The following is a 14,588-nucleotide window of genomic DNA, read 5'->3' as shown; positions in this document are numbered from 1 at the left end:
AAAAGCAGCATATTTAGAGGCCAGTGTGCGGTGTAGGGCTCCCTCCTGTGTTACTTGGTGGCTATTGCACTGTTGGCGATGAAAAAAAACAAATGCAGTACAACAATTTAGTTTTTTAAAAATTATTATTATTGACATGTTGACAATTTTTATGGTGTCCACGCTATATTTTTCTTTATTGTGTCATTTGCCAAACTAATTTTATGCTGGTTTTAAGTTTCTGTTGTTGTTTGTTTGTTTGTTTGTCGGTCGGTTTGTTTGTTTGTTGGTTGGTTGGTTGGTCAGTCGGTCGGTTTATTTGTACCAGTGCAGGCTTATGGCTTTGTTTGAAACTTTTGACCTGCCTCAGTTTGCAGTTTCTTAACTCCTTTAGCCTTGATCCATGATTTCCCTACAACTCTGACAAAAAACTCGACAAGGTGGTGTAGATTTAGCTGAAAAAAATACAGTTTCAACAAATATAATCACTTATGTAATAATAATGATCTACCAATTTCACAAAAAAAAGTCAAACTTGGGACTTTTCCCTCATACTTCGGATTATTTCGGCGTTTCGTAACGCGCTCTGAATCAAACCCAGATGTTAGAGACAGGGAGGGAGATGTGAGGGCTGTGGCAGCCTGCTGGCCTACTTTTTTAAGTTAGAGCTCGTTTGAGTAGCCCTGCACAGGAAGGTTATGGCCAGGCTCAGTCGGTGCTGGCGTGAAAGCGGCCCGAGGAGGAGAGTAAAGAGTAACGCGGGGGGAGCGCTTTCTGCTTGAGTCCAGGAAGTCCGAAACCGCTACGTTTGCAAAAAAAAAAAAAACGATGAGGAGCGGTGGATGGGGCAGGGAAAAAAAATCCACCCGGTTAACCTTTGAACCGTCTTCCTTCGCCTTCACAAGAAGTCACAAGACGAACTCCCGTATGGTTTCACGAATGACAGTCCTAACGGTAAGCGGGCGGTGCGGGCTTAGTAAGGTTGTTGGTTTTTTTTTTTGGGGGGGGGGGGGCAAATTTGGTGTCGGCGGGTAAACAAACAGTCCGGTCGGCGAGAGGAAAGGACTGAGGAAAGGCGCTGGGAACAGATGAGAGCTGAAAAGCGCGAGGTTTGTCCTGTTGAATCGTGCTGGTCGTTTACTTTTTTTTTTAACCAGAGGTTAAAATGAGTCCCGGATACTTGGCTTTTCTCGAACATTTAGCCCATGTCTTGCTAGCTGGTTTTGCATTCACGGCGAATCAAAACACCGGGCGTTTTGTAATTAGCTCTAGGAAGCATGAGCTCCTTAGTGCGCCTCAGAAGTTTTAATAACAAAAGTGTGTGTCTCGTACTTTTCAACAGTGACAGGATGTATGTTAAAGACAGACACCAGCAGATGCATATATTAGGACAGGACACAAAGCTTTTTCCGCTTGTCTTCCCTGTTTTGTTTTGTTTTTCTACATTGCAACCATGCAGCAATATGCAGAACAGGGCATTTTCAGCTTCTCGCACTTTTGACACACACAGAGACAACACGTTCAGAGCAAAGCCAGAAGGAAGACAGACACATCATGTCCTCTGTCCATTTCAGTCCGGGGTTGGATTCAGGTGTAAATGGGTGAGGAACATCGTTTTCCACGGGAATATTAACCTTTCATCTTTCACGTGAACGTCTACAGCACCATTTAATGATTGAACTGTAGCGGTTGCTCTATGTGTGGATGTGGTACCGTTGTTGTTGTTTTGCATGGTTTTGTTTGGTTTTTGGCTAAGATGTTAGTCTATGTTATCTGCCTACCTATTAGTGACATGGCAAAGATGGAGGATGCTAGAGTGGAGATTGATGATGGAAAGGAGGAGAGTGTGGTGCCAGACACAATGTACCAGTAAGTTTTGAACAGCTTAGACTGCAGACAACGTTGTATACAGCCCTTTGTTCAGAAGCACACTTGCCTGCACTGACGAGCATTACCCTTTTTCCTCCTTTGCAGCGGTATCCGAAAGAAGATCACGCCTTTTGTAATGTCCTTTGGATTTCGGTGAGTGTGTCTCGGGAACTCTTTTGGAGAGATATTGGGTAACCTGGAGTGATACTTGCTTATGATGGTTCTTTTCTTTGATGAAGATCATGTGGGTGGTGCTATCTGTCTTTTCCTCCAGTATATTTGGAGTGATACTGATCGTAGTGGACATTGTGCTGGTGATTGTGGACCTTTCACTGCCGGCCAGGAGCAGAGAGGTTGGAAATATCCTAGAGGCCGTGTCCCTCATCATCTCCTTCTTCTTCCTCGTCGACGTCCTCCTGCGGGTCTATGTGGAAGGGTGAGTTGAGAAAGGAAGGCCTTACATGCAGTAGTGTAGATAATTTAACCACTCGTTTTTCACGTGTGTTGATGGCAGTTAAGACTCTGTCATGATTTAAGAAGTCATGAATAATTTTGGTGATCTCAGCAACTCCTCCCCCAGTCTATGTAAATGTTTTTATTACAAATTAGGGGTGGATACAGTGTCAACACTTGTGCAATCTAATGCATCCTCTATATTCCCCACAGCCTTGCAATAAATCTTACGTTTGCGAAGCTCTTCGTGTTAATTATTTGCTGACACTGTGTTAGAATTGGTTTAATTAATGCCCTAGTTTGTGGTGTTGCTGTAACTTAATTGCAGCATCTTGTAAACTATACTGCCTGCATGCTAGAGGGGCTTGCTTGTGAATCTGAGAATATAAAATGTTTCCCAGAGTGATGCAAACATTTCCGGAACCCAGTGTCAGCAGAAACCAAGTGCGATTAGCTGTTAAACAGGAAGTCATGAGGAGGAAGCACGGCAGGAAATGTATGGCATGTATTCTGCTGGTCCTTGGGAAACGCAGAGTACTAGCACAGTGTCACTGCATAAATCCAGTCCATCCTCTAACCAAGTCAGTTGATACTGTGTGTTACTGTGTGATCTAGGCAGTTTTCTCAACAGCGTCTTAAGTTTCTCATGCCACCTTTTAGGTTCAAAGTGTACTTCAGCTCCAAGCTGAACATCGTAGATGCCTGTGTTGTGGTGGTCACCCTGGTGATCACCATGATCTACACCTTCACCGATCTGTCAGGCGCCAGCCTCATCCCCAGGTACCTGCCGTCCCCTGCACTCTCAGCCTACACACATGAAATCTTACTGGACATGAATCATACAGTTGACTTCTTCGTAGTGGATAAAGAATAATATCAGTACGTGGGAGCTCTGGAAGCTCCGGAGGAAGATTTGAATTTGCGTGTAAAATGATTAGGTTTAATTCTGCTTAACTGGAGATTCATTTATAATGATCCTCTGCTCAGGACTGTGTACAACTGTGCTTGATGGACATCTCCCTCACTCTCCTGTTGGGGTGGTACGGTTTACACCTCTGTCATTTCTTATTAGTCCATGATTTGGTGATATCACATAATTCCCAGCACAGCTCAGTCTAGCTTCTGTCTGACCATAGGTGCAATCAGTCAGAAGGATTAGAAACACATGTTTGGGGGTGCAGGGTATTTAAGACTGTTGTTTAATTAAAAAAAAAAAAAAAAAAAGCCCAGATGGAGAATCCTGGTGTAGGTCCCTTTAAAATACCACAAAACACGGCAAAACAATTCCCTTCTCTATGGGAGTTCTCCTTACTGTAAATGTGTTGCAAGGATCTAGGCAATAATAATGTATTGCTTTAGTAGATTTTATAATTCAATAATGATATTGTGATACACATTTCTCCTGTCTAAACTTTTTTTACAACGCAGACCAAAAATGTAAGGATAATTACATTAAAAATTCAGTTTTGTTTAACCTTAGACTGAATAATCATCAGTGCCGTCAACATAAAAAAACATGCAACATTTTGCATTCATAAGCCATATTGAGAATATACTGATAACTAAAAATACTTATCAGTAATTTTATATAAATACCTTTTATAATTATGTTGAGTTCATTGCACGTAATACGATTAAGAAGTTTAATGATTAGAATGAGTATATATTTTTTCATTCATTTTTCATCAGGGCGCTGACGTTTCTTCGTTTCATGAGAATAATAATCCTGGTGAGGGTTTTCAGACTGGCAGCTCAGAAGAAAGAGCTGGAGAAAGTCACCAGGAGGATGGTAAGGTCACACCATGGAGGCACAAAAAACTCTGACTATCTGATTTAGTAAAGTGCGTTGGAGTCTTCTGGAGAATTGCAGCTGTGTAGGAGTCGGGCTGGCAATAAGAGAGAAGATTTCTACCACTTCCTGATCCTTGACTTGTTATTTTTCTCAGGTTTCTGAGAACAAGCGACGTTATCAGAAGGATGGATTTGACCTTGACCTTACCTATGTCACAGGTAGGTGTTACATGCTGTATGAAGCGCCATGCATGCATGTCAGAAAATACATCAAAAAGAGATCACTAAAAATGACACCCTTTAAGAAGTGGAACATCTGTTTGTATCTTTAACTGAATCTCTAGACCGTGTCATCGCCATGTCTTTCCCCTCTTCTGGGAAGCAGTCCTTCTACAGGAATCCAATCGGGGTAAGTCTGGCCAGACTTGGGTGCACACACACATTAAAATCTGTCCCAACATGCATGAGTGCACCTCCTTCACTTTTTAGATATAATTGCACACACTAATATCAAAATAAATTTATTCATATGCACCATTAACTTAGCCTTCGAAGAATTCATACCACCCCCGCAGGTGCTTTAACCCATTCCTCCCCTCTGTCTGTGCAGGAGGTGGCCAGGTTCCTGGACGCTAAACATGATGGCCACTATAAAGTTTACAACCTGTGCAGTAAGTTGGCGATTCCTCTCCCCACATGTACTGTATTGCCTCTCTATAGAGTTACACAGTACATGTCGGCATCATCTTTTGTTCCCAGGTGAGAAAGGTTACGACCCCCAGTTCTTCCACTACAGAGTTGAGCGGGTGTTCATTGATGACCACAATGTCCCCTCCTTGGAGTAAGTAGCGTTTTCCTTTGTGATGTGTCCTTTTGGTTTCACCTCCCCCTTTTGCTCGTAATTACTGTATATTGAAGCACTTGAGCTCACACCTTGTTATTATAGTGCATTATGGAGCGTTATTGGTATGAAAAACATCTTCACCACATTTGCACAGTCGTTCTAGGCCTGTGTACTGACCACAAACACTTCTGTAAAGTATTCGGAACACATACAAAAACAGAAACAGGATAGCATTATATAAGGTATTATGAACACATACAGAAACAGGATGTATCACAGACGAGCATTACTTGTACAATATTTTGTCAGCTAATCTCAGTGTCTTTATCATTGTGTGTTCTACTGTCTGTCTCAGGGACATGCTGAAATACACAGCAAACGTGAGGGAGTGGATGTCTGCTGATCCCAAGAACATTATTGCAATTCACTGTAAAGGAGGGAAAGGTGATGCCAAAGATCCCTACATGTTTCATCATCATTTAATGAATTGTTTGAGTTGAACAAAGACACTATGTTGGTGTGTTGCCGTTGAAAGTGTGTAACTTTGACTCTTAATGTACCCTGTACTGGCTAGCTAAAAGCCTTATTTAATGTGATGATGATTGGGCTCTGTTTGACAGGACGCACAGGTACTATGGTGTGCACCTGGCTCATTGACAGTGACCAGTTTGAAAGTGCACAGGTACGTCTCTTTAGGTTTGAAACTTTTTCCGACAAGGGTAAATGAATTAGCAACTACAGACTACCTTCTTACATTAATTTCCACCAGGACAGTCTGGAGTATTTTGGCGAGAGGAGGACAGACAAGAGTCGGAGCTCCAAGTTTCAGGGAGTGGAGACTCCCTCTCAGGTAAGAGCAAGCCACTCGGGGGCCATACTTAGAAAGAATACATGCATGCATATATATATATATATATATATATATATATATATATATATATATATATATATAGAAGCATGTATATAGAAATTTTGCCATTTAAGGACTACACTCAAAGCTACTATGTGTAGAATCTTAATAATTCTGACTGCCACCTCCCTGTGGTAGTAATAAAAATTTAACGGTGGCAGACAGAAGGCGTAAAAGCAACACAGAGAGGACACATTTTCAATGGAATTGTCTTATTTTTCTACAGACATACATTTATGACATCAGAATAACATATGATTCAAACAAGTTGAATAAAGTATTTAATAAGTGACACTATTATTGCCTTTGTCATTTGTTTTTATCGTTGCACATCTTTTTCTTTTTTAATAATGAGAAAAAGATTAGTGAAAATCAGTTGCTATATTGCATGTTATGACCCAGCAGTATCATTGTATGAAACTTCCTCATAAAACCTTAGACATGGAATAATGGGTAAAGATGATTAATCTCTGTTGTGTCTGTGTGGACCACAGAGCCGGTATGTGGGTTACTACGAGATCATGAAAACCAAGTTCAACAGACAGCTGCCTCCACCTAAAAGCCTCAGGATCAAGAGCATCCGCATCCACTCCATAGCAGGTAAAACCCAGCAAACCAGCAATGCACTCAGGTACAAAACTTCATCCTTTAAATTTCTCTTTGTGCCCGTGTTAATATCTGCTGTATGATCTTACCCAGGTGTGGGTAAAGGTGATGGCAGCGATCTCAAGGTGAAGATAATTGCAAAGAAAGAGCTGGTTTTTCAATGTGTGTGCGCCAAACAGGAGAACTGCACAGTAAGACTCACACACTTGACACATGTACTCATCAGGTCATACCCAATCATTTGTTGAGTGGGTGATTAATGCGTTTCTGGTGTTTTGTAGGTATTTCCCGACGTGGGCAGTAATGCAGCAGTCATCAGCCTGCAAAATGGGCCTGTGGTTGAAGGCGATGTGAAGGTCATGTTTGAATCAAGTGCTGTGAGTACTTCCCGTATCACCTTTAAACGACAATTCTAAGGGGAAGCTCATGTTTAGCCTGATTCGGTTTCTTTTGTTTTTATCATTCCATTTAGGGTCTTCCAAAAGGATACGAAGATGTTCCGTTCTACTTCTGGTTCAATACCTCCTTCATAGAGGATAACAAGTATGTTTCTGTTGCTCTGATGCAGTTCTTTCCCTTGGTCTTGACTCAAAAGTGTCAGTTTCTGACTGTGAACTCTGCCTTCCCTCCAAACTCTCCACAGGCTGTTTCTACCCAGGGAGGAACTTGACAACCCACACAAACCCAAGACCTGGGACCTCTACAAGGAGGACTTTGGTGTAACGATGTTCTTCTCGGAACAATAATAAAAGCCCTCGAGAAAGATGAAGAGGAAAAAATGGCTTGTTACAGTTGTTTATTTCATGGTTGCTGAGCAGAAACTGGTAGATCTGACACTAACTCAAAAAATGAAAAGGCTCACTTAAAATTGAAGAGAGGCATAATATTACTTATGTTCAGACCTCATGATAGAGTGCCGTAGGGACCTCCACCGAGCCAAATCATTTAGACTGCAGTGTTGATCTGATGAGTTGTGGCTCTTAAACTGAAATGTATAATGTATATGTGAGGAAGTACCATCAAATATCTAGTAATGTCTTCCAGTGAATTAGTTGATATCTGTATGTGTGGTGACTCTTTTGGGTATCCTAAAACACTGAAAAGTCTGAAAAAGAATCAAAAAACATTTGCACCTGACGAAATTAAAATGCTTAATTCTAATACAATGAGAAGCAATTAAAAGTACATGCTGCTTTTACTTTTGAAAAATTTCACCAATGTATTGCTGCAGAATAAACCACTTTTTTAATTTGTAATCAATATGTAATCAATATTTTCCCCTCACAGCAAACAAGTATAAGATTTCACCTTTTATACATAATTTATACAATCTCTTTAAAGTATTGCTCATTTTACAAGTTACATTTCTTATCATGCTCATGTTACACCATCGGTCGCACTGATCACAATCCGAGAACCTCCTCAAGCTTGTCACACTTTGGGTCTATCAAATAAAACCTAGAAGTTTACAACAAAAGAATTAAAGTGCAGAGAGAAGTAAACCTCAGTGGGAAATACTGATCTTCATTTAGGTTTGAAGGCTTTGCTGAGGCAGACACTGCTGCGCATTAAGGTAGATACTTTTACTGACTTAAATCCCCAAAATTTAGCTGACTGTCAGGTTGTGGGACAGGTCAAAAAGGTCAGATAGTCATCAATTTTAAAGCAAATTTACCACTTTGTCCCAATTTACAAGAAAGCCTTTCAAGAAATTGCTTTGGAATTTTATGAAACCCATCCTCCTGATAATCCCCAAGGATATTAAAATTGAAAATAATTTTTTTACACATCACAGCAGCGTTTCAGAATTTTTAAAAATTCAAAGTTCTTTAAAAGATTGTTATGGATGGATATGTCTAAGATTATAATCCCTGACTCAAGGCACCCAGTAAAGTAGGACTGCCAAAATCATGACAACTTTGAACAAACCACTTAATCCCTGCCATTCTCTGCATTTCAAGTAAACAGAACATCGTTTCAAGACACTTTAAAGCAGTCTTTACACAACTGGCATTGCAAAACACTAACTGACAACCCCGAGCCCTGTTGCCAAACACAATCGGTTAAATGTCTATGTGAAAAAATTACTGACAACACAAGGCCTAACTCAAAACTCTTCACACTCATTGTCAGGTTTATGAAATGTACATGAACTGTTTGTTGTTACAAACAAACACAACAATCCTACTTGACCCACCAGCAACAGGAAAAATAAATTTTTTGGCTCAATGTCATATTTGGTCCGTTGTATTCAGTCCAACTTCCTCAGATCAACAAAGAGTTGTTCTGGCAGCCCGGGCCAACTCTCCTCCAAAACCATTATGGAGATCGCATTGCTCCAGCTGATCGTAGCGCCCACTTCGCAGAAAGCAGAGCACTGTGGTTTTGCAGGTCTCCTTGCAGGACTCCGACACGTGTCCTTTATATCTAAAGTGCCAGAACTTTTGGAAGACTTGGTCGTCCTTGATAAAGGTCTGTATCAGCCCATCGTAATCAGAAGGGAACAGACTGGAAAGACCATAGGCCTCAGTGGCGCGGTAGAGCAGTGTCCATTTGGGGTTTGATTCTGGGCTGAGGGGTGCCCCTGGACTGTGGTTTGCCTCTGTGAGGTTGAGAATGTAGGTTTCATGGTCAAGCACTAGCCGAGAGCTGCCTCGGTAATCCCCATCAACATAGTAGACACGGTATCCTGGAAAGAAAAACAAACATTTTTTTAGGTGAGTTGTTTTGTTCCTTGCGAAATGTTAGGAGATCACCCAACTAGTTTATGAACTCACCTGGGTTAAGATTAACATAAGTGGTGACACTGGGAGCAATGAATGCCACACCCAGTGGGCGGGTCATGGTTGCTGCGTCATAAAACATATGGAACTCATCCAGGTGCGTGTGGCCAAAAAACTGTCCAGCAATTGTACTTTCATATCTGGAAAAAAAAAAAAATACGGGATGTTAAACAAGATATAGGGAAAACTTTACAACCTGTGTCATCTCTGTTCTGATAGATTGAAAACAGTTGGGCTGTCGCAGCAACTTTAATTACAGTAGGACTCTGACCTTTAAATAAAAATAAAAAAACAATTTTCCATTTTGCTTACCAAAGCAGACACGGCAAAACGTTGTGGGTAATAAGTCAACCATGTTTAATTATCTACATATCTGCGAATTTTCCCAAGACTTCAAAAATACTGATCATCTGGATTGAATGCCATATACTGGTACTACACTTCAAGTAGATGGCAGTTACAACAAACAGGTAAGATTTATTGACACTGGGGAAATGTGTTTCCAAATGTGTGACCACATTACATTCTGTGGTCTGACACTTCACTGACAGTCACTGATTGTACATAAATAAACAAACAACCACCTGTTCAGTATAGCTACCTGTTGACAATTTGATAGTAGTTCCAGCTCCAGCTGCTAAGGCACAGGCCAGGTGGGATGTGACCAATAATATGTACCTAAATAAAGGAAGAAATGACACCATGTAGAGGAGGATTATGGTATAAATGAGAGGTATTTTATTGCAATCTCATCAATCTCAACTGGAGCTTAATTAAAAGTACAATGTTCTTAAAGTTTTACAATGTTAAAAGTGAACAAACAACACCAAAGTCCTCTTTTAATTTATTAACGTCAAACCGTCCTATACTCTGCTTTGGTAATGGTCTTTTTTTTTTTTTGCTGCTCTACTCACCTTCTCTCCCTTGTCCTCACTGGCCTGGAGTATATGGACTAGCCACTGCAGCTGGTTCCCAGGGTCACTAGATTTCACCATCAGCCAGAAGTTTTCTCGAGCACAAAAGTTCATGTTGAGAGAGACGACTCTTAGACCAGGTTGAATCTCCAATGTGTAGAATCCTCCATATCTGAAATTACACCCACAGACATAGCTGAAGGACTTACCCATTGGACACAAATTTTCCTAATGAGAAAGTCAGAACCAACTCTGGGGGAACCATCCAAAATTCAAAACCCTTTGCACAGGGAACAATATTCAGAGAGATGTGACCACTTCTGCTTGCAAACAGTGGGATGTGGGCTACAGCTAAAGTGAAACTGCAAGAACCAACATCTGACATAAACAAAGTTCCCACTAAATGATCTAAAACAAACCCTTTGCTTGACGTTGATTTTTATTTAGGTCTTGTCTACAGGGTGGCCTGACTGGCACAGCAATGTCAACACACAACAGAACAACACAAAATATTACATTTAGATAAAATAAAAACATGACTATCAAGAACCTTAAAGTCTTCAAAGCCTGCTCTGGTAACCATGCTGACCATTCCTCTGCCATTGTATCATAGAGCCAGGCGGAGGATCTGTTGCCATGAATGAAGGGTGGTGGGAAGCTGTTCACTGGCGTACTCTCATGGTTCCCTACAGCAGGGTAAACTGTCACATTAAGTCCTAGGTGCCTGCACATGAGATAGGAGGAAGAGGCAAGAGTCAATAGCTGTTTGGATCAGTTCCACGTAGCACATGAAAAACATCTGATCAAAGCAGCAGCAAAAGCGTACTGAATGCTATCAACAGTTTGTAAGTCAGAGTACACAATTAAATTAAATAAGAGCAACTCTGTTATCCAGACATTCCAACCGCAACATGGCTGAAAGGTCCAACACCATGTTTCATCAGTTATTCTATCAAAAACTACTCTGACAGCTAAGTTGGTGCTGGTATGTTATGCGTGAAAGGAGCAATTATGTTTATCTTACATCAAAAAAAAGTCAGTTGATGGTAAAGAAAAATTACTTGTGGATGAGCCTGGAGATAACTTTAAGCTCTGACAGCTGTTGTTTCCTGGTCTGAGACCAAACATTGTGTGCTGGTATATCTCCGGTCCAGTAGACCCAGTCCCAGGGTCCGGCTCTGGCGGCATTTTCCAGGAGGTTCTCCACTGTACGTAGAGGCAGGTCACACTTACTGTAGGTTCCCCAGTACCCAGCCTCTCTCCGCCTCCAGCTGGGAAAGCCTGAGTCTTTACGACAACACAGAGGGTACTTGCAGTCTGCGGTGCTGCCGGCTTCATACTCCTGTTAGCGGAGATGATTTTTTTTTTTTAAAGCAGGACTTGATTCAAAACAAAGTCAGGTGACCAAAATCATGCCACCATTTTCGGTTTAGTCATTTAAAGATTTCCTGGGAAAACTCCAACATTCTCTTAAGCAAATCAATAACTTCAACCTTTGGGAAGGCATGACCTTAATACAAAGATTTCAGTGACTTGACTTAATACTGTCCAACATCAATATGAAATTGCATTTAATGCACACACTTTCTGATAGACAAACTAAAGCGCAACAACAAATCTGGCATGTTATCACTCATCTAAACAGAGGTGGGTATAACCAAATTTGCAAGTAACAATGTGTAACAGGACTTGCTTTTATTATTTCAGTATAATTCTGCATTGGCTAATCTCTCAACAGCAAACGCTCACCTGGTCCCAGTGGATGTCAGTTAAAAACAGGACCCTGCTCTTTGGAGAACCAGGTTTTGGCGGAGAGGGTGGTGTAACAGGGGGCTTAGGGATCTTTGGCAAGGTGATGTTCCAGGGTGCGTAGAGGTCAAATTTGCCACAGGAAGGGCTCACGAGCAGGGCACACACTTCAGTGGGTCGCAGCAGAGACTCCTGCAGGGCCCGGATGAAGTCGTCCTTGAACAGCTCTGTTATATCTCGACACACCTGCTCATTAGCCAGATGGAGACGAATACATGCCTCACCCAAGGCATGTGCCACTCGCTCTTCATTTGCATCACTCTAAGGGAGGTGCCAAAAAAGCAGGAAACGTTCAGACAAGTGGTATGAAAAATAGTGCTTCACTGACTGATGACAAAACCTCAAAATTCCTGAAAATGCAGCCAAGCTGAAATCAGTTTGCATCATTTGAAATTTTGAACTTTTTAGACCACAATAGGCTGCTTGACATTACGCACAATTCACACTCTCCAATTGGTGCAGCATTTAAGTGCAATATTTACATTTTGGATTTCAAAATAAAAATTGATCTGACCAGTTCAGAAAGTGTGTATGTGTGAGATCAACAGCTGTAGGTATTGAATGACCTACATATGTTCCCTTTGTAATCATGGGTCCACAAAGAGACCATGTGATCAAGATGTCTAAAGTATATTTTTGTGCTAAGTCAGCTATGAAAACCGAAAACAATTTCAAGGGGCAGAACAAGAAGTGGGCCCTTAGTGTGGCATGCTGCATTTGCTTGGAAACTTGAGTAAGCTGTGTGATAGAAGTCATGATATAACTGGTGTTAACCTATAATAAATGTGGTCATTAAGTAAAATGTGTGCATTAAGCAATAGGATGTGAATTTCTCACATTACTGTCATACCAACCTAGCTGTACTTGTATCACAATTAAATAAATAAATGATCTTTATTTAGCCCACAGTTCAGCCTAGGACATCAGAAATCTTTGACTGGTTATGAACAGAACAAAGAGAAGTGGGCAAACAGAAGACAGGAACAATGCAGTGATGTATTGAAAAAGTTACCCTAACATTTATCATTATCAAGGTAGTTAACAGCGTGTCTAGATCTCAACTAGTTTTTGGACTTTGAACTGTTTTGCTTTATACTGAGAGGTGTATTCTACCATAATTGACATAAACTGAGATGGTCAAAATATTAGACATTATAAAAAAAAAAAAAACAACACCTCTAGATATGATGGAATAGCATCCTCTTTAGTAACCTGGGTAAGAAGCATTTTAAAACATTACCAGAAGGGCGATATCAACAATAGTGAAGACTGTTTTGCACAGGTAACAGGTGGCATTCCTCCAGCTAAATCGAATCCGTGGGCTGTTGAACTGGTCCATGAACACCAGGCTGGGCTGTCCCGAGGTGGGTGCCGGATGACAGGACCCGAGCAGCGGCAACACTAACACCAGAGTGCAGGTTGTCAGCCCGACGGAGGGCAGCGGTGTCGGGAGCCTCATTGTCCTGACAGCAGGCGTCCTCCGACAACGGTGTGTTCACAGCCTGTGTGTCGGACATGAACAGAACGCAGACATAAAGCGAGGGGCGTCAAGGAAGTAACACTCAACGGCGTAACTTAACACTTCAGTTTGAGAATAAACGACTCAGACACACCGCAAACAGAAACTATTCCACTACGTTTATGCTATAAAGGGTACGGTCTACACCTGCCCTTCATGGAAAGTGCCCGGAGATAACCTCTGTTGTGAATTGGCGCTATATAAATAAAACTGAATTGAACTGAATTGAACCGGCAAAAGCCTGGTAACTAGCTAGCCACCCCTTTCCCACTGTACCTCCAAAAAAAGAAGAAGTCCCGACCGGAGAGAGGGGTCGTCGTCGTCTCCCCGGCTTGAGGCCTGGTAGCGGTGAACACAGGCAGGTCAGGAGAGTCAAGGCAGTCCCGCTTCCACCGCCACAAAGAATACTGGCAACAAGGTCGATAGCCTCTTGTTGGCTGCGCTCGTCAGTCAGCAACACTGTTATGATCCGAGTCTCACTGCTCGGTCTCGTGAAAGGCACAGAAAGTCAGCTGACTCGTCACGTGTCGCGTGTCCAAGGTTGTTGTTGTTTTTTTTTTGTTTTGTTTGTTTTTGTTTTTTCTCCCCGAGGAAATTGATTGCTGACACAAACTGCAGGTGATTCAAAAAATCTAAATTGCACCAGCACGCTTATACTTTTTTTTTTTTTTTTTTTTTCCCCTTTTATGCTTTTCACAGTAGGAGCTACCTCAATGCTGCATCATTATGTCAGTCATTCAGTAGCTGGTACAAAAACAGTCATAAACCCCAAGTTACCTCTATTCCAATCTACCCCAAAATAAACATGATACTGCAACCATAGAAAATCCATCAGAGATTTCACTAGCTCTCATACATAGCTGACTCTTACCCTGCATCAAAAAGGGAAGATATATCCAACCATAGCATGTGAGCTGAGCTTAAAGGTTCACTATTGACTTTGGAAATATTGTTCAACAGTAAAATTCTCATCACAGCGTCCACTTACTGGAGCTTTCAGCTCTCTCTTGTGGCCTTCATCAATGGATAGAGTTTGCTCAGTTGCAAACTCCATCCACTGAAGGAAGCCACAAGATTTGGCAGAAATCCTTCAGGCAAGCCGACCTTGTGC

The 14,588-nt window shown here is 41.5% G+C and overlaps 2 protein-coding genes across 5 annotated transcripts; one reads left to right on the top strand and one right to left on the bottom strand.

Annotated features, from left to right (window-relative positions):
• The first annotated feature begins 671 nt into the window (after positions 1–671).
• tpte (transmembrane phosphatase with tensin homology) lies at positions 672–7,631 on the top strand. 4 transcript variants are annotated; one of them, XM_040150187.1, is made up of 19 exons: positions 673–933; positions 1,490–1,580; positions 1,768–1,848; positions 1,954–2,001; positions 2,123–2,284; positions 2,962–3,081; positions 3,991–4,090; positions 4,248–4,311; positions 4,437–4,501; positions 4,703–4,763; positions 4,852–4,933; positions 5,292–5,380; positions 5,557–5,618; positions 5,706–5,786; positions 6,341–6,446; positions 6,546–6,643; positions 6,734–6,829; positions 6,925–6,995; positions 7,096–7,628. In XM_040150187.1, the coding sequence occupies exons 2-19, from the start codon at positions 1,534–1,536 to the stop codon at positions 7,196–7,198; spliced, it is 1,536 nt and encodes a 511-aa protein (XP_040006121.1). In that variant the 5' UTR covers positions 673–933; positions 1,490–1,533; the 3' UTR covers positions 7,199–7,628. The 4 variants fall into 4 exon arrangements, with proteins under 4 accessions (XP_040006123.1, XP_040006121.1, XP_040006122.1 ...); XM_040150188.1 differs by lacking the exon at positions 673–933 and adding an exon at positions 993–1,088 and having other exon boundaries at positions 7,096–7,630; XM_040150189.1 differs by lacking the exon at positions 1,490–1,580 and having other exon boundaries at positions 672–933; positions 7,096–7,630.
• A 41-nt stretch (positions 7,632–7,672) lies between these two features.
• On the bottom strand, positions 7,673–13,970 carry smpd1 (sphingomyelin phosphodiesterase 1). The gene is made up of 9 exons (XM_040150186.1): positions 13,754–13,970; positions 13,199–13,460; positions 11,899–12,219; positions 11,211–11,491; positions 10,700–10,873; positions 10,150–10,321; positions 9,837–9,913; positions 9,230–9,375; positions 7,673–9,141 (listed from the first exon to the last, which is right to left on the bottom strand). The coding sequence occupies exons 2-9, from the start codon at positions 13,415–13,417 to the stop codon at positions 8,723–8,725; spliced, it is 1,809 nt and encodes a 602-aa protein (XP_040006120.1). The 5' UTR covers positions 13,418–13,460; positions 13,754–13,970; the 3' UTR covers positions 7,673–8,722.
• Between the last annotated feature and the right edge of the window lie 618 nt (positions 13,971–14,588).

The sequence above is a fragment of the Xiphias gladius genome, chromosome 17 (assembly GCF_016859285.1).
Source record: "Xiphias gladius isolate SHS-SW01 ecotype Sanya breed wild chromosome 17, ASM1685928v1, whole genome shotgun sequence".
NCBI lineage: Eukaryota > Metazoa > Chordata > Actinopteri > Istiophoriformes > Xiphiidae > Xiphias > Xiphias gladius.
Note: the sequence above shows the minus strand (reverse complement) of the source record. Positions and strands in the feature narration are given on the sequence as shown.